This window comes from Brassica napus, chromosome C5 (genome assembly GCF_020379485.1).
Source record: "Brassica napus cultivar Da-Ae chromosome C5, Da-Ae, whole genome shotgun sequence".
Classification (NCBI taxonomy): domain Eukaryota; kingdom Viridiplantae; phylum Streptophyta; class Magnoliopsida; order Brassicales; family Brassicaceae; genus Brassica; species Brassica napus.
Window position 1 is genome coordinate 43,390,884 of NC_063448.1, and position 23,003 is coordinate 43,413,886.

Genomic DNA, 23,003 nt, shown 5'->3' on the forward strand with positions numbered 1-23,003 from the left:
TAAATATTTTTGTAGGCGGTTCCTAAAAGGAAAGGAGGCCGTTTAGTTGGGTTGGCCCGCCGTGCTTCTTCGTATCCGGCATCTTCTTCGCAAGCTCCGTATGCCGATCCCATGATTCTCGAGGAGCTACATGACAAAGATGAACGGATTGGGGCATTGGAGGAGCAGAACACCACTATCCTTTCGGAGAATGCCACTATCCGTTCGGAGAATGCCACTATCCGTTCGGAGAATGCCACTATCCTTGCTGAGTTGGCATCCCAGAAGAAGTTCAACACCGAGATTATGCAGAAGCTAGATCGTTTGATGTCTTCGAGTTCATCTTAGTTTATTTCGGCTTTTTAAAACTTTCGGATTGTTTTTTTTTTCTATTTCGGTTTGTATGAATTTTAAACTTTCTGAATGTTTTTTTTCTATTTCGGTTTGTATGAATTTAAATTATATAATATTATTAGTTTTAAATTTCTGATTTTTTTAATTTATTAATATAAAAAAATATATAAAAATGCAAAATTAATTCGTTTTTAAAATTGGTATATACCGACGGACAATGGTCGTCGGAATATACCGACGGACATATATCCGTCGGAATGTACCGACGAACCACTTTTCGTCGGAATAATACCGACGAACAAATATCCGTCGGTATATTCCGACGACCATTGTCCGTCGGTATATTCCGAAGCCCAAAGTTCGTCGGAATACACCGAGGAATCCACTACGTCGGAATTGTCCGAGGAACGCTCTCCGTCGGTACGTAGTTTTTCCGATGAACTCTGGTCTCGTGTGTCCGCATCGTAATATCGTCGGAAGTTCGTCAGAATGACGTTTCTCGGTATTCGTCAGAAAGTCGTCGGAAGTTCTGACGAAATTCCGACGAATTTTTTTTTCCGACAAAACTATACCGACGGACAGGTTCGTCGGAATCGGTCTATTCCGACGAATTTCCGACGATTTCGGCCATCAGAATCCCCCTGTTTTCTTGTAGTGACTCTCCTCCGACATGCTCTGCTTGTGGTTCTCTGCATCTACCCCGTCTTCGAATTCACCCCCCGCTGCTACTGACGTTCCGTTACCTTCGATGCCTTGAACATCATCGCTTCTTCCATCAGAACTGGGTAGTTATACGTGTGTAAGTTGATCATTAGTGGGTGTAGGTTGATGTTATTGTAGACTTAGAATTTGATATTGTAGTTTACTCAACGAAACATATTATTTTATTTCATGCTAAACCGGATATAATTAACAAAATATATTCTTTTATTTTATATATGCATATATTTAACAAACGTAATATATAAATATAACATTAACTATCAATTGTATACACATATAATTTGAATAAACACGTTATTTTCAAGCTAAATTTGGCTTGAAGGCAACTCCAATACCAAACCAAACAATACATATAAGTTTTGTTGCTTATTCTTGAAGTCTATAAATTTTAGGATTAGATTACTAATTTTTATTAAATTGTTATTTTCAACTAAAATTTTCACCATTCAAGTTAGATTATTTATTTTTACTAATTTCATTGTTTTGTTTGTTGTATTCACTATTTTTTATTTTTTCAAATAATTTTTGTTAAAATATTTGTTTGATTATCTTTTAATCATTATTGTTAATTTTTTGAACCATATTTTTTTGGTTAATTTTTTATAAGTTTGATCTTATTGACCTAAAAATGGAAAGCACTGGTTTTGATAATATTGGTACTGCAGTAGTTATAGATAAAAAAAAACTGTTTTAATATCGATTTTGTGGGTTTACGTTACTTCTTTTCTCTGGGTTCATAAGACAATGTGTATGTGTCGCAGTTTCATTGTTTCATTCTTGAACAATGAGTCAGACCCAGAAAAGGACTCTGCTGCAGTTCAAGACTTCTTTTCCAAGATGGAAGCTGCTTTCATGGCTCATCCAATTTGGTCCGGTTGTTCTGAGGATGAACTAGACAGCGCTGGAGATGTGAGTATCATCAATGTCCTTCTCTTTCTGTCTGGATCGCTTGCATCTTCTTGCCTTAATCATTTGCCTCTCTTAATACGCAGGGTCTAGAGAAGTATGTCATGACAAAGCTGTTTCCCCGTGTCTTTGCTTCAAACACAGAGGGGATGTTATATCTGATGAGAAACTCTTTCAGAAGATGTCTTTGGTTCAACAGTTCATTTCTCCTGAATATCTTTGTAGAGTTTTGTGGGACAAATTTGGAGGTGGCATCGTTTAAAAAAAAATAACTGGATCGCTTTAGCTCAATTCTATAAACCAACCTTTTTCGGGCTGTGTTGGTTTCTGGCCAAATCTTCTCCATAGATATTCAATCGCAAGAGGTTATCTAATCTAACATGAAGCCTATCGTTCCCGATTTTCCTTCCCCGGTGAAGAAACGCTCCGCCGTTATGGCAATCAATCAACACGACCCACTAATCCCACGTTCTCCTCCTCACTGTACGTTTAATTCATTCATGTTTTATATATACCTTCTCAGTTACCTCTCCAAATACTCTAGTTTTTTTCTTATTAGTGTAACTAGGTGTTCTGCCCGCACATGCGGGCATAGTGTTCTTATAGATATTTATTTTTTATAGCTATTAAATCAAAACCAACATAATAAATTATTAATTATGTTTTTAAAAAGATAAATCAAACATTAAACTTTATATTTGATAATAAAAATATAATTTCAGATAAAAACACAACATATTTAAGAATTATCTTATGTTTTAAAAATATATTTTATTTTTGAGAATTTTATTATATTTACTTACGTTTTAAAACATTCACACATATTTTAGAAAATATATTTATTTGTTTGATTAGCATTTAATTATAAATTTTTTTATATCTAACTATAAATTTTATAATAAAATATTATTTTCAGATAACAACAGAATATATGTAAGAATTATCTTATGTTTTAAAACATGTTCTTATTTTTGAAAATTTTATTATATTTATTTATAGTCAATTTTCTAATATAATATATAAATACAATAGTATTAATAGAAATTCTTTTTTAATTATTTATATTTTAGATACATCTTATTATTATTAATTTTAATCACTTTTTAATAATATATATTTTAAATTCGTTTTTATTTTAGACTAATTTATATAATTTATTTATTAAGGGTATAAACGATTTTTTATTAATTTTAATCACTTTTTTAATCAGATAGATTTGAAATTCGTTTTTATTTTTTGACTAATATATATAACTATTCATTAAGGGTATAAACGATATTAACCGCTCTAACTTTTAACGTGAGAGCTCCGTTGATAAAATTTACTTCGCAAATAATAGTTTAGATCTCAGTCAATGTTGGTTAATTATTTGTGGTTTGGTAACCCGAATGGGTGTGAACTATATACTTGGATAATGATTGAAAGGCCATGCTTTCCTTAAAGAGTATTTGGGTTCCAAGAAATGCCTTTGTAGGATAAGACAATCAAAATATCATTTTTGTTCTAGGCTAAGATACAAAAATAACAAATAAAAATTTAGTGGTTATATGTGTTTCTTCAAAGATCTTTGATGATCTTTGAACAATGAATATTTCTTTCTCTCTCTCTTACTAACTATTAATTTTTCATCTTCAATCTTGTTTTACAAGTTGTGATTCAAGTTGTTATTTTCCTTTGCCCACGACTCCTTTTATAGAGTACTAAGGGTTGCAATGGTTAGCACCAATAGTTACAATGGTTAGTGAAGAGTTACAACTATTAATACCAATAGTTACATTGGTTAGACAAAAGTCATAATGGTTTATCACCAAAGGCTTTAAACCAATGGTTATAATGGTTTATCACCAAAGGTTGCAATCATTTACCACTAATAGTTACAATCACAAACATTTGCATTTGTTCATCTAAACAATTGCAATGCTTCACTTTAATGGTTGCAAAGATTTACTTAAATATCTAACAATCCTCCCCCATTTAAGTGTAATCATAGATTCAATAAATAATTAATACATATATCAAACTCATGCATAAATGAAAATGTTCGAAGAATTGAATTTTCATCTTAGTGCAATACACATTCCAAATGCCTGAGAATCAGGATGTCATACAGATTGAATCCCTTAACCCATTTTGAGCACATGAAGATAATACACACACGTGTTTTCACACTACTCTAAGTATTTATACTGGACACTATTATAAGCCATGTGTCCGTATCCATTCATGAGTGCATACAAAGCCAAGTCCCAACTTATTGAAGCGGCATCACTTCACACTCATATAGGTAAGTACTTTCACGCATGCACCTACAAATGCACTTTTTAAGAGTATTTATCAAGAATAAAATTTCAACCTAGCTCTTTCTTGCAGGTCCAAACACATACCTTGTGATGATATAAAAACATGTGCTTCAATCTTTAAGTGTAGGCTTTCCACATTGAATTCAACCTCTAACGTCGTATTAGAGGGGAATCAGTATCCCACCATTAAAAATTTCAAAAGGACTTTAAACTCATCCCTAACAGACTTAGTTACCAAGTCTCTAGATAATCATTTCGTCAAATGATATGCTACCTTTCTTTCATACCGAACAAACTCTTTGGTAATCACCTCGTGAGTGATCATCTCACATACTGCGCTATATCTAACGCCAGGTGTCGCGACTTACCATTATATACTTAGTTACAAACCTTAACCAAGATTTATTCATTATCAAAATAGATAGAAACTGGAGATATTATTTCGTCACAACAGAATCTCTTTAACTAAATTCCATAGCCAATATGTCTATTTACCGGCATATTCTAATGCTACAAACTCTTATTCTATAGTCAAAATTTTCATGCAGTTTGTTTCTTGGAAGCCCATGAAATGGCACCTCCCGGAGCAAAAATACTCAACCACTTATAGAAGAATAATCAACTATATAGATAATCAAACTTCCATCTAAATACCCTTCTACCATCGAAGAAAATCTGACATATAACAAACAATAATTTATGGTTCCTTTCAAATATTCAAGTTGTGATACTTCTTGTCCTATATAAGGTATAAGCTTCACTCTCACATACATGGGAGACTTCATTGGAGAACAATCTCACAATTGAACTACTTAACAACTTTCTCAACATAATGAGATTGTGTTAACAATATTTTTTTACTTATATGTAAAATTTTAACAATCACATCTACCTCCCCATATATTTCATTGATGTTACATTTGCATCTTATGGGTGATGATGCATTCGCACCCTTTTGGTGACGATACATTCAAACCCTTTTGGTCCCAAACCATTTGCACCCATTTGGTCCCGAATCGTTCGCACCCTTTTGGTCCCGAACCGTTCGCACCCTTTCGGTTCCGAACCGTTCGCACCCTTTCGGTTCCGAACCGTTCGCAACCTTTCGGTCCCGAACCATTCACATCCTTTCGGTCCCAAACCGTTCGCACCCTTTCGGTCCCAAACCGTTCGCACCCTTTGGGTCTCGACATGTTCGCACCCTTTGGGTCCCGACACGTTCGCACCCTTTGGGTCCTGACACGTTCGCATCCATTGGATCATGATACGTTTGTACCCCTTGGATCATGATATGTTCGTACCTCTTGGATCACGACACATTCATATCTCTTGGATCACGATGCAATCGCATCCCAGATTCACGATGCAATCCCTGATTCACGATGCATTCGCATCCCTTGGATCACGATGCACTCACATCACTTGGTTCACAATGCACTCGCATCCCTTGGATTACAATATGATCGCACATCTTCGAAAGTCTATTCTCTCAAGCATTTACAACTTTCCAAACTTTGATTTTATCTCTCGCACAAAATTATAAGTTATAGTTCACAACAAAAATACTCTTTAAGATTGTTGGTTAATTATTTGTGGTTTGGTAACCCGAATGGGTGTGAACTATATACTTGGATAATGATTGAATCGCCATGTTTTCCTTAAAGAGTATTTCGACCCTATTCCAAGCCTTTGGGTTCCAAGAAATCCCTTTGTAGGATAAGACAATCAAAGTCTCATTCTTGTTCTCGGCTAAGATACAAAAATAACAAATAAAGATTTAGTGCTTATATGTGTTTCTTCAAAGATCTTTGATGATCTTTGAACAATGAATTTTTCTTTCTCTCTCTCTTACTAACTATTAGTTTTTGATCTTCAATCTTGTTTTACAAGTTGTGATTCATGTTGTTATTTTCCATTGCCCACAACTTCTTTTATAGAGTACCAAGTGTTGCAATGGTTAACACCAATAGTTACAATGGTTAGTGAAGAGTTACAACCATTAATAACAATAGTTACATTGGTTAGACAAAAGTCACAATGGTTCATCACCAACGCTTTAATTACAAATGGTTATAATGGTTTATCACCAAAGGTTGCAATCATCTACCACTAATATCATTTACCACTAATAGTTACAATCACAAAAAGTTTCATTTGTTCATCTAAACAATTGCAATGCTTCACTTTAATGGTTGCAAACATTTACTTAAATATCTAACCGCAAAAGCTACCAGAATGGCAACTTGTCAGCTCCATTTGCCTGACTTAGGTATTTTACCGCAGATCTCCGTCTTTTTGATATTGATTTAGATCATCAATTGCCTTTCCTTTTTTTTTTGTGTTGTCCAGATTGGATTTGATTATGTTTGATTATCAATCATGTGTTGGGGGATTTGTTCGATTCTGAATTGAGCCCATTGTCACCTTTCTTGGATTGGTTATATTGTTTTGTGTGGATTGATTTCGATTGAGATCCTTGGATTGGTTTCATTGCTTCAGTTTCTATCAGGCTTGGATGTTTTCCTTTGAGTTATGGAGCAACTGTTTGTCTGGAATCCTCCACCACTAGGTGTTTTTTAATGTTGGTTTGCTCTTATCGTGCATGTAGATATATGAACAGAGCAGGACTTCCTTTGCTCGAGATTGTATCTGAAATTCATATGGACTGTGAGGAGGTATTTGGGAGTGAGTAATGTGAATATGCAAGAAGACGTTCTCCCTTGTGATGTTTATATCTCAATCAGGCAAGCTAAGTTTTGGGACCACAGTCAATATGTTTCTTTCTTTTTGTTTATATATTCCGAGTTTAATCAATGATCAACTCATTCGAGCTTTTGTTGAGAAAGGCAGACTATAAGAGGATGAGGGTCGTAACTATTGTATGCTCTACTCTGTGGTACCCTTCCTTTTGATGATGAAAATATTCCCAAAATTTTCAAGAAGATAAAGGTACTCTACTTTGATTCAGCTCAATGACTCTTCTAAGTTAGAAATGCAACCTCATGGTAGTGCTCCAAGAAGCTCCAGCGAGATGTAACTGGCATCGGATTTGATGATTCAAATGTTGTTGGTATCTTCAGGTAACCAACGTTTAGCTTAACAGACTGTGAACTTATTTTGCAGCTAACTACATCCTCTACCCTTAACTCTTCATCTAGCATGTATCATGGTGTTGTATTGCAGGTACCGTGTGGAGTTGTCCATTTCAGACAAAACCGATGATGTTGTGTTCGTCGCCCGTACAGCTTTCACGAGTTACAACACCTGATGGTCTCAATATACTTGACGCTCTGCAACAAGCAATATAAATGGTGTAACTAATATTGTTTACAGAGAGATTTTCAAAGACCTTAGGACAGGTGGGTTCCAGCTCTACCTATTACATGTGACAGCTAGGATTTGCGAAGGCTACTTCATCCTAAACAAACGTACTACCAACTATCCAGTGACTGGAATAGCTAAGAGTGTGTCTTCGTGCAGCTGTGTCCCAAAGATTTTTTTATCTAAGTTTAGTGCATTGATTCACCAGTCACCCCGTGCTTGGTTGTTGTTTTCATGTTAAATACGAGAAGAAGACCTCGGACATATATATATATATATATAACTTAAATAAATGGATGCATCTGGTTTAGAGTTGACAGCCTATGATTTCACTGATTTTGCAATTCTTGCAATCATTGATATTCTACTCTTGCATACAATCATCTGTCTACTCAACGTTCATGCTTCAACAAGAACCTTACAGCTCATCTCAGTAGGGGTTGAATTAAAAAAAAACACACCATATTGACATGGTTTAGTTGTTAAACTGATCAACCTTATAAAAGGTTAAAAACAATTAATTAAAACATAGTAGGTTACTTATACATACGTAAATCTATATTAATAAATAAGATTTTTCTCCCTCCTTCTTGTGCTACATCAGCAGTATGCATGGGGCATTTTAAACCACGTGTCACACCTAAAACACAACTTCAACGATTGAAAAAAATCGATTTGCATGAGGGTTACTTTCTTGACTCAAAGAACGTTGGGCTATCACAGTTAATTGGGCCTAAAATGATTTCTTCTCAAAGTCTCTTTGAATGAATCACCAAATGTTAGCTGTTTGGATCCCGAAGACCGTCGTTGTCGTGACTCTCATAAAACTGACAGCGCAAATGGGAGAAGAGGAGAAACCCACAAATCTGAGCCTTTTATTGATAAGAAAGAAACAAGATTTCCATCGGAAAATGAAAAAGAGAAGCCAGATCAACGAGACTAGCGAAAGTCTCACCTTCAAAAATAGTGTGGAGTTTGACTTCGTTCGTCTTGCTTCGTGCTCCCCAGATGAACCAAAAGGAGAAAAGGAAACAAATTTATCTTTCTCCCTCTGTAGCCGTCAAATGTGAAAGCTTCAAGTTTTTTTTTTGTTCTCCAAGAAAAATTGAGCAAAGGCTGACCCTGCAAAAGGTCTCGACTTTATGCTCTTATTATTGTCTTTTTTAAAAAAGTTTTTTTTTATAAAATGTTTTCCTTAACCTACCTGGATTTTCAATTACACCCCTATGTTTTATATTATTCTATAACACCATGATAAATGTTTTTCTCAGATTTTAATCTGATCGATACTATAGCAATCTTCAGTGTTATTTAAAACTTAACTTATCGTTAAAACAGTGTTTAATCATTAGTAACACTAGAGATTTTTTCCGGGCTACGCCCGGGTTTTTTCATATATTTTAACTAAACTTAAATGATCATATAATTTTTTTATAATGTATAAATGTAAAAAATATATTTTTTCTTATTTTCAGTTACTTGTCGCTAATTAAATATCATTACAATTGATATATACACCAGCTCCTATTTGAAATACTCAAATAATCTTGATGGAAGCTATCAAAGGTTGTAGAACAAAAAATAAACTGTTTCTGTTTGAAAAATAATATGTTTTGTTTTACCGAAGTGACAGGTTCGAACAATTAAGTTTGGTTACTGACCTAAGACTTTCACATAATTGAAGAAGTAGGTGAAGATTGGCTATGGTCTCTTTGATTGAATTCTTTATTCAAGAACATGAGATTGACGATGTTTTTCAAAAACATAAAATTGGCTATGTTCTCTATGTTTGAAAATTAGATTATATATCTAAAACATAAGCATTATAAACACTTCTTCAACCACTAAACGTAAAAAATGTATATATAATAGTTTTAATCCATATAGAATCATATTAATTATAGACGTATAAATAATTTTAATACTTTGTTTTCATATATTGTATAATATGTTAAATGTATTGGAAAGTAAGTTTGTTTTGTTAAATTTGTTGTACCAAATGATTTTGATGTTCTTATTTTTCTTGTTGTTACAATTTCGGGTGAAAAAAAAATTCAGACAAAAAAAAAACTAAAGGCAAGGTAACAAATCAACAAAAGCTATCATTTAAGCTACAACAAAATAATAAAAATATTTGCTCTCAATATTCTGTAACAAAACCATTTTACTGCAATCTCTATAAAAAAAAGAGCTTCACGAAAGTACCAAACATTACACACTATGATGCACATCGAGAGGATTTTAAGCAAAGCTAAATATGAACGAAACTACTACACTTACTACTGGAAACTGAAAAGGGCAATAACAACACTGAAGCACCATAATCTGTTGATCAAGAATGACTCTCACCTGATGTACTCTAAGAAGGTGGACATAGGCTCAGTAGCTTGGCAAAGCATATGCTTGTAATCATCCACAAGCTTGTGCGTACACTTCTCCACGATTGTGGTGGTATGCAGAGGTGACGGTTCTGCAGCCAAATGTATTGATCACAGAGATTCAGATGCTATTAGAATCAACAATCGTGCAGATTTCAAACAAAATAGTAGAAGAAATCAAGCTACTGAGATCCATACATGAAGATGAATGACACTGAAAATAAAATGGGGATTGAAATAATTTCGTAAGCTTTAAACCCAAAGTCAACCAATAAAATTCATAAGATAAGCCAAGTTCAAAGAAAAAAACAAAGGAGTGTAGTGTCCTTGTTTGAAAGCTTCAGCCTGTTACTGGAACGGAGCCGGAGTGCCTTGGTTTCTGTTGATAATAGCCATTGTAAGATACCTCTCCCCCATTCCAATTGGTGTCTGTTCATCAGGTCCTTCCCAGAAAGGTGCTTCACCATCTCCAACAAGCCTCCAGTATCCAGACCTCAATGACTCTGCTTGCTCATCGTCGCAGTTCTGCAGCAACGCATCAACTCTGAAGTTTATTCCAAGCGAACCCAAGAACTGAGACTGAGTCATAGGTCCATGGACTGTCACATTTTCTGAACAACACACACACGTTTTCATTTGGTTTAAGTCAGTTTATAACTCTCTAATATTACAATGATGAGTAGTGAGTATATGAACCAACCTGAAGCTTCCTCAGCGGAGTGTTTTATCGAAGGAAAATCAACATAAGCACTTAGATCCGCAGAGCCTGGATTATCCAGTATGTTGACAAACTTGTGTTCTCTAATAGCCTTATATCATATCCATAGATTCAGACACAAAAGACTTTATAAGCATTGGTTAGAGCATTTTTTTTAGGACACAAACCTGTAGACTGTCTGAAATGATTCCATCCTTCCCATAATCGATTATAAGTGCTCCACCTCCATCAGAGCCTATTCTCTTGGCTATTTCTTGAGTCAAATCCATTAACTTCGAGCTGATCTCGACATGATCCAGCTTCTCCTTTTCCTCAGGTGTAGCCCATGTGCAACGTTTCACCAGATATAAGGCTGCAGGTGTAGGCTGTGGGGAGAGAACAAAGCGGAACCTAAAACCAATAACGCATATATCAGCTCTGAAGTTTTCTTTGCATATTATATATATACAAATACTTACTGTGAATCTTCTCCCACATCAACCATTTTCTCAAACCAGCCTTGTGGAGAATTTTGCAGAGTAAGTCCATTTAAGATACACATACTAAACTAAAAGGAGAAGACTATATTGCAAACCACACAAACCTGAAACTGATGAACTGTAAAAGCATCATAGAACTCATGAGCTATGATTATTGTTGGTACTGCCAAGGCAAGCAAAAGAGAACAATAGATACAATGAAGAACGATGCAGATCATCATATTTTTCATTGCTTACGACGTTGACTATTGCTATATTAAGCCAAGAGCCTTATAAGAGAGTCTCAATAAGTAAATGTAACAAACATGCATACCTCCTCATGGCACCTCTTCAAGAGTAGCGTGCCAGTGCACAAGTGTCCCAGCTAGTGAACTTATAGCTTTCTTCTCCGAACTACTTTCATCTGTGCACTCTAGGTTCTGGTGCTGACGTTTCTGCAACGCGGGACTGCACTCCACCAAGTGTATATGCAATGCTTGATGGAGATTGAATTAATAAGGAACACCACACGAAAAACACATAAATCGTACCGTTTCAGATTCAGTGATAAAGTTCAGAGGTCGTAGCTGGACGGAGAAAGAATGTTAGTCACCAGAACACGATTAGGGTTTACTTTGTTGGGCTCGTCTGATTGTCGGGGAGTGAGATGGTGTCGACGGATCTACGGTGAGGGATGGTGGTTCTCTCTCGTTTGTTTCTCGTCGGTCCAGCTTCTTCCCCGCCGTCTTGGGAGTGCGACAGCTTGTGATTCTCGGACCTAAGCGACGATTGGAGACTTGAGCAGATCCGGAGGACCGTTTAAGGCCGCAGGACAACTCCGTAGGCGGCGGATCTGGCGGTAACAGGTGATGGATCCAACGCCGATCTTGGACACACCGGCATGGGGAAATCCCGACATCCTGCCCTCGAAATCGTCTGTGTTCAACGGAGCTGGAAGCTATGGAGAGGAAAGCGGTAAAAAATGATTGCAGTAGAGAGAATCATGATCTAATGGAAAGACAACAAAAAAGACTGTAAGGAGTTTTGATGAAGAGGAAACAGAGAAGACGAAGCCGATGAGTGAGTCGTAGGGTTTCTTTATTGACTCGGCCGCAGATGACATGGGAGTAAAGACAAATCTGATTGGTTGATTTTATGATCTGACGTGGCATAGCTAATAAGGTTTCTTATTCTCCTTTTAATATAGTTAGATTATAATCGTATTAATCAACTTCTCATATTAATTTTTGAGTAACCAATAGAGGGTCAAAACTCTTAATTTTCGAGTTAGTGGTTGATTTGTGAACTTGTGAGAATAAAAAAAGATTATATGGGGGATTTAGCTATAAAAACGGTCTTTACTCTTTGTTCCCCTTTGTCCAACGTTTCAATGTTGCCCTCCGGCCCCTCCCCAAATATCGCTGTATATGTGGCGCTACTTTCGTATCTTGAATATGACGTTAGTAAAGAGTTGCGAGATTTAGTGGATATGATTCGATTTGTTACGAAACTAAATATCCACTGCTTCTTTGATTTAGATTTGTAGAACATTCTTAATCACTAAATATGTGGAAAAAATCCTACAAAAATATGGAAATTATGAGTCAGATATATTGTGGAATTAGAGATTTTAGTCTGTTGAGTTATGGTAATATAATATAAACTCTACAAATATTATAAAATAGATCTGGTATTATAGATTTGCCCATGATTATGAGATTATTTTCCTTTAGGCCTTTTATGTTCTTTTCCAAGCATTTCGTTTAAGCTGAGAAAACATGATTGGTTTTTGTATCAGTTAGTCCAACCAGCCCATTTTGTATTTTCTTGCGAGACCAACTATACTTAGATGTAGCACATGTATATATATTATGTAGTCATGTGACTTATACTATGTTATGGAATTTTATCAAGCTTTAAAGCATCTGGAATGTATTACTCTATATTTTATTTTAAAATGGTACAACACCAAAATAGAATAAAGTTCTATTTCAATGTACTATTATATTTTTCACTCTAAAATGAATATTCTAAAAAAATTATATCCTTATTTAATTAATTATTATTACTAACACTTTCTACTTACAAAACCTTACCAATTAACCTCAAATATCTTATGTTTATAAAACACCACAAAATATAATTTATTTAAATTAAAAATTTATATTGCGATTTGCAAGTTACAAAAAGAAAGAGTAACAAAATAAAACATGGGGCTTTTAGCAAAAGTGACTCAAAACTTGGAGTCAAACAGAAAACTAACATTTTCTTTTGACTCCTTTTTTTTTGAGATTTTAACCCCACACCTGCATTTTATCTACGAAAATGCCATTAACATTTTTTTTTTTTTTCGAAAATGGCTTCTTTACTGTCTCAACCTCATCTTCTTCAAGTATTTACAATATTGCCACTGCAATGAATAGTGGCAACAACCTTGTACGAACTGTTTGGAGCTTTTAATGCCCTTTAATGCACGTAAATCTCTTTACACTCTCTCTGTTTCAATTGTTATGAACTAAAAACAACATTTCTTTCACTTTCTCTCTATATTCATCCAAAAAACTCAAGCTTTTGATTCAAAATATGGGCTATGGTTGACAGAGCCATATTTCTTTCGTTTTGACTTACGGTTGCTTTCGTTTGAGGTTCTGGGTGGTTGGAGAAGACCCTGTGTGCAAACGAAGTCATCTCACCTAGTTTAAGGTACGAATTTGAATTTTTTTTCAAGATCTGTTCGCGTAGAAGACTTACTAGTAAGTCATCTGTATGTAGAAGACTTACTGATGAGTCTTCTGGTCAAACGGACGACTTAAATTAAGTCGTCCAGCTTTGTTTGTTAAAAAAAAACACTCCAGACGACTTAAATTAAGTCGTCTACGAGAAACGGGCTAGTTTTGCATTTGACCGAATCGTGTCAGATCTTTGACTATTTCTGGATGACTTATAATTCAGTCGTCTCTGGGAAAGTTAAAATTTCAATATTTTATGAAAACTTGACGACTTACGTGTAAGTCGTCCTAGGTTAGTTTTGTAATTGAAAAATAAAACTTCATAATTTAACTTTAACCAGACGACTTAATATAAAGTCGTCCCTCCAGAAGACTTAATTTAAAGTCGTCCGGGGAAAGCAAAGTCGTCCAGAATTTTTTCCAATTTTCTGGTCAAACCTTGCTTATCCCGGACGACCTTAAATTAAGTCGTTTAGCTGGACGACTTTCATCTAAGTCGTCTGGAGAAAGTTAAATTTCAAGTTTTATTTTTCAATTACAAAACTAACCTAGGACGACTTACACGTAAGTCGTCAAGTTTTCATAAAATATTGAAATTTTAACTTTCCCAGAGACGACTGAATTATAAGTCGTCCAGAAATAGTCAAAGATCTGACACGATTCGGTCAAATGCAAAACTAGCCCGTTTCTCGTAGACGACTTATATATAAGTCGTCTGAAGTTTTTTTTTTAACAAACAAAGCCGGACGACTTAGAATTAAGTCGTCCCTTTTAATTTTCAATTGCAAAAGTGACCTCTTTAGACGACTTACCTTTAAGTCTTCTGGACGACTTAATGCTAAGTCGTCTGCGGCAATGTTTATTGAACTTCTTCATTTTCTCTATGTTTACTAATGTGTTTTATTTTGAATATTTGCAGATGATTTTTCAGTTACATGCAGTGTATGGAGAATGGTTGTTGAGAGATTTCCGTTGGGATTTTGTGGTTGATGATCTCAAAGGAGCAAGATTGTTTTTATTGAATGAAGATTCAACACATGCTGAACTTGTTGCAATGGCTCAAGAAGATTATAACCTGGACATGAGAACAGTGAGTGTGGAGATTAGCTACTCATTACCAGCATAAATGATGATGGCTCCAGGCAGTCTTCCCATTCATGTTACAAGTGATAGACAAGTTCGAAACTTGCTGGAGATACTCAAAACCCATAGAGTATGTCTTTGTGTATCAAGCCGCAGCAAGGTCGAAACGGTTTCAAAGAAAAGGGATATTGATGAAGCTGGTGAATGGGAAAAAGATGTTGGTGATAATGATGAGCTGGTGAATGGGAAGAAGATGTTGGTGATGATGATGAAGCTGGTGAATGGGAAGAAGATGTTGGTGATGATGATGAAGCTGATGAATGTTTTGAAGATGTTGGTGATAATGAGTTTGTTGAAGATGAAAATCAAGATGTGGAGGAGGAAAATGGGGAGGAGGATGCTGATAATTCTATTGTTGGTGAAACGGATCAGAATGGTGGGGATTACAGTCTTTATGGAAAGGTTCCAGATGAGGACGAGGAAGATGATGATAATATTTGTTTTGAAGAAATCCAAAAGACATATGCTAAGACAAATGCTATTGAAGGAGGAAAATCGAATGGTACCAGTATCTATGTCAACCAGAGTTTTGTTAGCAAGGGTGCACTGCTTTCAGAGCTGCGGTTGGCAGCAGTGAGGGGTAAGTTTTCTTTCAGATTATACAAATCAACGAAAACTCTCGTTGTGGCAACATGTCGGGTTAGCTATTGTGGATGGAAGGTCAGAGCGAGTGTCAAACATGGGACAAACACGTTTTGGGTAACAAAGTATGTGGAAAAACATTTATGCTCAGTGGGAGACCGAATCGCTCAGCAGAGACACTGTACTCCGAAGTATATAGGTAGTCTTTTCATTGATCGTGTTGGAATCATTGATGGGATAACTCCGCAGCATATCACTGATGCAATGAGGAACATGTTTGGCATGGCGCTTGATTACACCACTTCATACAGAGCACTTTTATATGCACAAACATTGGTGAGAGGATCAGCAGAAGATGGGTATCCGCGTCTGCCATCATATCTCGAGAAAATCTCCTTAAGCAAATCCCGATTCTATCACGGCTATAGAACTTGATTCTATCAATAGATTTAAGTATCTATTTCTCTCTTTTGGAGTTTCTATCAAAGGTTTTTAAGTATCAGAGAAGGGTCATTGTGGTGGATGGGACTCACCTAAGTGGGAAATATGGAGGTGTTATGTTAGTTGCAGCCGCACAAGATGGGAATTTTCAGATATTTCCATTGGCTTTTGGGATCGTAGATGCTGAAGATGAACCTTCTTGGGAATGGTTTTTCACAAAATTGGCTAGTTGTGTATCTGATGAGCAGCCTCTGGTGATAGTCTCTGACCGGCACGCGGCCATTAAAAGTGCGTGTGATAAGGTGTTTCCTTGGGCAACCCGAGGAATATGTTATTATCACCTTCAAGATAACATTGTCAAAAAGTTTAAAGGGAAACATCTCTTGTACTTGGTGAAAGGGGCTGCTTATGCTCACACGGTTTACGATTTTGACCGGTACATGGCTGAGATACGGAGTGCAAACCCGGAACTTGCAACGTATTTGGAGAAAGCCGACGTCAGGCTATGGTCAAGGGTTTATTGTAAGGGGAACAGGTTCAACATAAAAACAAGCAACATTGCTGAATCTATTAATTCCGCACTAAAGCGAGCAAGAGGATTTCCGATTACGTTCCTACTGGCGTTCATAAGGCAGAAGTTAGGAAAATGGTATTGGAAAAGGAGACAAGATGCTTTGAGTCTCACAACTGAACATAGCCGGGGTGTTGAATACTTGCTTGCTGTTCGAGAAGAGATAGCGGATACGATGACGGTCGAACCAATTGATGGATGGCATTTCTTTGTCAAAGGTGGCAAAATGGACTGTGTGGTTGATTTGGAACATGCAAAGTGTGATTGTGGTGTCTATGGAGTGGAGAAAATACCTTGCTCTCATGCTATAGCTGCTGGAACACATGCTGGTTTGCATATCTCCACACTTGTATGTCCACTGTACTCAAAGAATTATCTGTATGCAGGATACTCAGAGAATATATATCCTATCGTGTCACAACATATTGAGGAACGAAAATGCTTTCCTCCAGAACTAAAGCATGGTCGGGGGAGACCGAAGAAATCAAGATGGCAATCTTGGTTGGAGCTATCTAGGATGAGAGGACACAAATCCAGGAAGAAACACAAGGCACAGAGATGCTCAAACTGCAAGGAAACTGGCCATACGAAACCACAATGTACACAACCAGTTGACTAGTTGTCCAGACGACCTAAATTTAAGTCGTCCAGTCTTGATTACCCGTCCAGACGACTAAATTTTTAGTCGTCCAGTGTATTTTATTTTTAGACGACCTTCTACTAAGTCGTCCAGTGTATTTTATTTTTAGAAGTCCAGTGGAAAACCTTCCAGACGACTTATAATAAGTCGTCCAAACCTTCTAGACGACTTATTTGTAAGTCGTCCAGTTGGAAAACCTTCCAGACGACTTATAATAAGTCGTCCAAACCTTCTAGACGACTTATTTGTAAGTCGTCCAGTTGGAAAACCTTCCAGACGACTTATTTCTTCCAGACAACTTATATATTTACAAATCTATACAAAGACAAGCTGAAATACAAATACTTCGCTCGTTAAAAAATCATGTTCAAATACAAAGACAAGTTCAAATACAAACACAAATCTAATCATACATGCCCACGAACTTATCACCATCCACATTTCCTTTCAAATGCTGATCAACAAGCTCCTTCCATATATCCACCGCCATATTATCCCTCATTTTCTTCGCGTTGCACCTAGCAAAGTCTTTAGGGTCGAAGGAGACCCCAAGAGCATGACATTCAATGTACTTTACAGCATACACGCCACAATCACCATTGTTGGCCGTGGGTACACCTTTCAGCGGTCTCTCATATGTGTATGGCTCCAACCCGTATTTGACCCGTATTTCGTCGGTGGCTGCGCACTCAACAAGCAGATAAGGGACCATCTGGAGAAAAGGCTCCATTATCGCATCCCATGCGTCTGGTACACTAGATGAAGGTATGCTATCCCAGACGACTATGTGCCTCTTAGGGATCGATATCCAAATAGCAACCCAATGGTTGTCGTTCAAGTTCACTGGCGCATAGATATCATCAATGTCCTCCCCCCACTTCTTGTTTGATTGGCAAAATGAAGGTATTGATCCGTCATAAAAATTCGACGCCCCACCAGGTAGAACTCTTCCTAAACCTTTGTGATCAGGTTCCGATGTTTTGAAGAGCTGATACTGCTCTCTCCAAGACTGGGAAAAGTTGTGATCCAGGAAGCACATTCGCTCGCTCCTGAAAGCTTGTGGGTTCTCCTGATACCTCTGCCTTAGCACATTAATCCAAGCATCTATATGCTGCATATTAAATATAACAAGTTAGAAGTTACAAGACGACTTAAATATAAGTCGTCTACGTGGTCGTCCAAGTAGACGACTTTCTAGACGATTTATCTTTAAGTCGTCTGGAAAGTAGTCTACTTGGACGACTTTGTAGACGACTTAAATCGTGTGCAGAAGACTTACGCAGTCTTCCAGCCATTCTCTGGTTGTCCGGAGGAAGTGGTACCACCTTGTTGGTGATGTACGTGGTTTGTCCTCGGTCTTAGTTGAATAATGACTGCAAACAAAAAAGCAATCAGTTTTGGACGACTAAATCAAGCTATTATGGGTAAAGCAATCACTTACGGATCAGTTTTCAACCAATCAGTGAGTTCCTTCAACTTATCTTTGTTTACTGGCGGAAATGGATTATAGGCTGCCACTTTATCTTTTTTTTTCTCTGCCGTATAAGGAGATCTCACAGTGGGAGCAGGTTTCTTCGCTCGTTTACTCTTTGCACGCTTGTCCAATACAACCAGGCTCGGTTCTGAAACTGGATCGCTTGGCTCGGTGGAAGCGAGGCTCGGTTGTTGATCGGTGGAAGCGAGGCTCGGTTGTTGATCGGTGGAAGCGAGGCTCGGTTGGTGATCGGTGGAAGTGACAGCAACAATCTCTTTGGAGGTGACACCATCTGCTTTATCCTCCGGCAAGATCTTATATACCGAGTTCGCCTCGGTTGCTGTATCCTCCGGCAACCATCTCTGCAATAAAAGTTGCACACAAGTTAACCCTGGACGACTTAAATAAAAGTTGTCTGGACGACTAGTTGACCCTGGACGACTTAAATATAAATCGTCTGGACGACTAGTTGACCCTGGACGACTAGTTGACCCTGGACGACTTAAAATTAAGTCTTCCGTGGTCAACTAGTCGTCCAGACAACTTACGTTTAAGTCGTCCAGGGTCAACTAGTCGTCCAGACAACTTTTACAGTCGTCTGGACAACTAGTTAACCCTGGATTTGATACTAACCTCTTTGATTTGAGGAGGCTGTTTCTTTTGAGGAGGAGGCTGTTTCTTTTGAGGAAGAGGAGGAGGTTGTTTCTTTTGAGGAGGAGGCTGTTTCTTTTGAGGAGGAGGAGGAGGCTGTTTCTTTTGAGGAGGAGGAGGCTGCTGTTTGGTTTGATGAGGAGGAGGCTGGTTACTAACCACGGTTTCATTGGCATGAGGGGTAGCCTGTTTGTTACTACCCCCGGTTTCTTTGGCAAGAGGGGTAGGCTGTTTATCTTGAGGGGTAGCCTGATTGGTTAGAGGTGGAGGGGTAGCCTGATTGGTGACACCAACCTTCTTCTCCACAGCTTCCAATCTATCGGACAACTTCCTAAACTCCCTGATGCACTTCTTAAACCCTTCTTTCATGCAGTCAGCTACGCCCTTGAACATAATTTCCAAATCCTCTCTGGTCACCCCTCTAGCCTCTTCTCTAGCCTCTTCACTAGCCACTTTAGGAGCCTCTTTACGAGCTTTCTTCCGAGGTCTTGGATTGTCTTCCTCCTCCTCCTCCTCCTCCTCCAACACAACCATCTCTTTGGCTTTCTTCGATGGAGTCACAACCTTAGGTTTTGTATAGACCTTAGTACCAGTGACTTCCCAGCAATCCATGGTCCACTTCCACGGTCTCCGCTCATACATGACTTTAATGATGTTCTCCGCGGGCAGGTCCTCAACATCAGAGTCCCATTTTGGCCACATTTCACTAATGTCCTTCTCAACAAAGTTGATCACGCGGGTCTGCAGTAAATAGAAGAATCGAGTTAGATATTTGAAAAAAATACTAAATAGACGACTTAATTATAAGTCGTCTACTAAGTCGTCCAGCTGGAAGACCTTCCAGACGACTTATAATAAGTCGTCTAATAAGTCGTCCAGCTGGAAGACTTTCCAGACGACTTAATTAAGTCGTCCGATAAGTCGTCCAACTGGACGACCTTCCAGACGACTTATTAGTAAATACCTGACTCAAGATAGCAACTTTCATTGATCTGCGGCCTCTGCTGCCCTCGTAAGCCAGTATCGGTGGAGACGGACTGTCTGCTCTGGGACCACCAATACTAGCACCCAATTCCGGCATAGCTGTGTACGCCCAGACCTGAAGAACTTGTATAAACCCATCCACGGTGTAACAGCCAGTAATTTCTTTGTTCCACAAAGAGTCCATCAGCACCTTAAACGCGACTCTCCCCCATGGATAATTCTCAAACCGTTCTAAATCCATCACTAGCCTTGCCAGAGTAGATCGTGTAGCGGTTGAAAACTTTCTCCCTTCAATGAATCCAGTGAAGATGGAGAGGTACGCGAGCCGCTTGCGATCTTCCCTGGACCAATCCCCGCATCTCTTCAGTGCTGCTATTATCTGATCAGTAGTTGGCCCAGCTTCCAGATGAACTCCCAGCATCCCCCAGAAAGAAACCATCTCTTGGGTAACGTCACATTTTGGTGTCTCAAGGTCCTCGATGTACTCGCAGTTTAGACCAGTGAGGTTTTCAAACTCTAACAGTGAAAACCTCAAAGGTTCTGGACCAACGAGAGACCACATCTCATACTTCTTCTTAATGTCCAGCTTGAAACTGAGCATGTAGTGAACCAGCCTTGAAGCCCAACCAAATCCCTGCTCCTTGAACTTGATGAAAACTCCCAAACTCGACTCCTTGAACTCTTCAAATTCGTCATCAGTAAGAGCTTCCCTAAGAGCAATATGCAACTTGCTGTTATCCGTATGATACGAAATGCTATTGTGGGCTTCTGGCTCTTCCCCTGATGTGTATAACCTACGGGGGAGTTCTGAAATATCCATCCTTTTTGTCTGCAAAATAATCAAAGACAACAATATAAGTCCAGACGACTTAGTAGACGACTTATAATTAAGTCGTCTGGAAAGTCTTCCAAATGGACGACTTATATTTAAGTCATCTACTAAGTCGTCCAGTTGGAAGACTTTCCAGACGACTTAAATTACTTACAAGTCTTCCAGTACAAAGCGGACCTGATTAGTCGCAGAAGGAGTTGGAGTACTCGTCATTGCGGTTATAGATCTGAAAAAATAAACGTGAAACGGTGAGAATGAGTAAATTGATAGAGACAACGTTTTATGTTCATCTTTTCCTCGAGATTGATGACTTACCGGCGTTAGGGTTTACAGAGAAACGGCGCTAAGGTTTACAGAGAAGAAGCGGCGACGCTAGGGTTTAGAAGAAGCGGCGGCGCTAGTGTTTAGAGGAAGCGGCGGTGAGAACGTTGGTGACCACGGTGGTGAGGGCGACGGTTTGTTCGGAAATAGTGGAAGCGGCGGCGCTAGGGTTTAGAGGAATCGGCGGCGCTAGGGTTTAGAGGAATCGGCGGCGCTAGAATTAGAAGAAGCTGCGGCGACAACGGTGAGAATGAAGTGAGATAGATAGCCGACGTTGAGAACGATGGTTTGTTCGGAAATCGTGGGAATTCGAAATCGCCTTTGTCACTAGAGAACTGTTAGGGTTTCTGAATTTCGCGAAAAATGAAACAAAAAAAAAATCACCTTATATATTGGGTAAATAATCCGGTTAGCTTTAAAAGTACATTGGTAAACTTTAAGGTTTGGTCCGGTTTAGACGACTTATTCTGGCTGATAATGTACAACAGACGACTTAATATTTAGTCGTCTGTTTTCAGACGACAAAATATTAAGTCGTCCTAGACCCTAAAATGAACCCCTAAACTAAAATGACTAGATTAACTAACTAACCACGTTATAAAATCAAATTATACTTAAATAGTGTTTACTATACACAGGAATGAACACGCATAAGTAATTTTAAAATTTTCAAAAACGGTTTTAATGCTTTCCAAAATCTAACCCTAAGAACACATACAATACTACAACATATGTTGATGAAACATAAACTAAAGAATATCATGACTCACTACTTTCACTCATCTATGCTGAAAACAATTGAAATTTGTTATATCTTAATTTATACCTCCTAAGACATATGTTAATTACATAATTCCCATTATACCTCCTAAGACAATATTTTTTACAAAATTTTTAAATTATGTTTAAGACTAACTGTCCAGACGACTTTCAGTTAAGTCGTCTGGACGACTTATTTTCAAGTCGTCTAAACAGACGACTTGCGAGGGGTAGAAACGTAAAAAAAATTCCGTTTTTTTGTTTGGTCACAAGGGGATAGTTGTAATTTCAATAGCCTTTTAGGTTACTTTTGCCTTTGACCCAAGTTGGGGTATTGTTTTGGGTTTGACTCCAAGTTTTGAGTCACACTCGGCAATTCTCCCTAAAACATGATTATATTTTGATGAGTTTAAGTCATTACGTGAATTGTCTTCTCTTAGAACCTTGACTTTTCTGAGTGTGTATTTTTACCGTAATTACAATCTCACTACTTGAACCTTTGGAAAATTTACTCTGAAGGCTAAGATCTTAAGACCATGCTCGTCTCAGAACATAGAAAAAATAACATGCCGGTTAAAGTATCACGGTTGCTTAGCAGAAAAAAGGTATATCACGGTCTTATACGACAATTTTAGATGTATGTAGAACATTATGTAAGAAAATATGAAATATAACGGCATAAACTTTTATATGACCATAGAACATTATGAATATTTTTAAAATGTCTAAACATACACTG

At 37.6% G+C, this 23,003-nt stretch overlaps 1 protein-coding gene and 1 long non-coding RNA gene across 3 annotated transcripts; one reads left to right on the forward strand and one right to left on the reverse strand.

Moving 5' to 3' along the window:
* Nucleotides 1–904: 904 nt before the first annotated feature.
* Nucleotides 905–7,839, forward strand: LOC106369819. 2 transcript variants are annotated; one of them, XR_007323361.1, is made up of 4 exons: nucleotides 905–1,965; nucleotides 2,049–2,445; nucleotides 6,871–7,342; nucleotides 7,446–7,839. It is a non-coding gene; the product is annotated as an uncharacterized LOC106369819 (long non-coding RNA). The 2 variants fall into 2 exon arrangements; XR_007323362.1 differs by having other exon boundaries at nucleotides 6,871–7,839.
* Nucleotides 7,840–8,039: 200 nt separating this feature from the next.
* On the reverse strand, nucleotides 8,040–13,331 carry LOC106369374 (protein arginine methyltransferase NDUFAF7, mitochondrial-like). Its single transcript, XM_048756571.1, has 4 exons — nucleotides 11,138–13,331; nucleotides 10,847–11,069; nucleotides 10,662–10,770; nucleotides 8,040–10,572 (listed from the first exon to the last, which is right to left on the reverse strand). The coding sequence occupies exons 1-4, from the start codon at nucleotides 11,218–11,220 to the stop codon at nucleotides 10,310–10,312; spliced, it is 678 nt and encodes a 225-aa protein (XP_048612528.1). The 5' UTR covers nucleotides 11,221–13,331; the 3' UTR covers nucleotides 8,040–10,309.
* Nucleotides 13,332–23,003: the final 9,672 nt, after the last annotated feature.

Coding starts and splice junctions, on each gene's coding strand:
- LOC106369374 (XM_048756571.1), bottom strand. CDS start 11,220: ATGTGTATCTTAAATGGACTTACTCTGCAAAATTCTCCACAAGGCTGG. Junction 10,771..10,846: donor TCATTTCAGACAGTCTACAG/GTTTGTGTCCTA, acceptor ATATGATATAAG/GCTATTAGAGAACACAAGTT. Junction 10,573..10,661: donor CTCCGCTGAGGAAGCTTCAG/GTTGGTTCATAT, acceptor TGTGTTGTTCAG/AAAATGTGACAGTCCATGGA.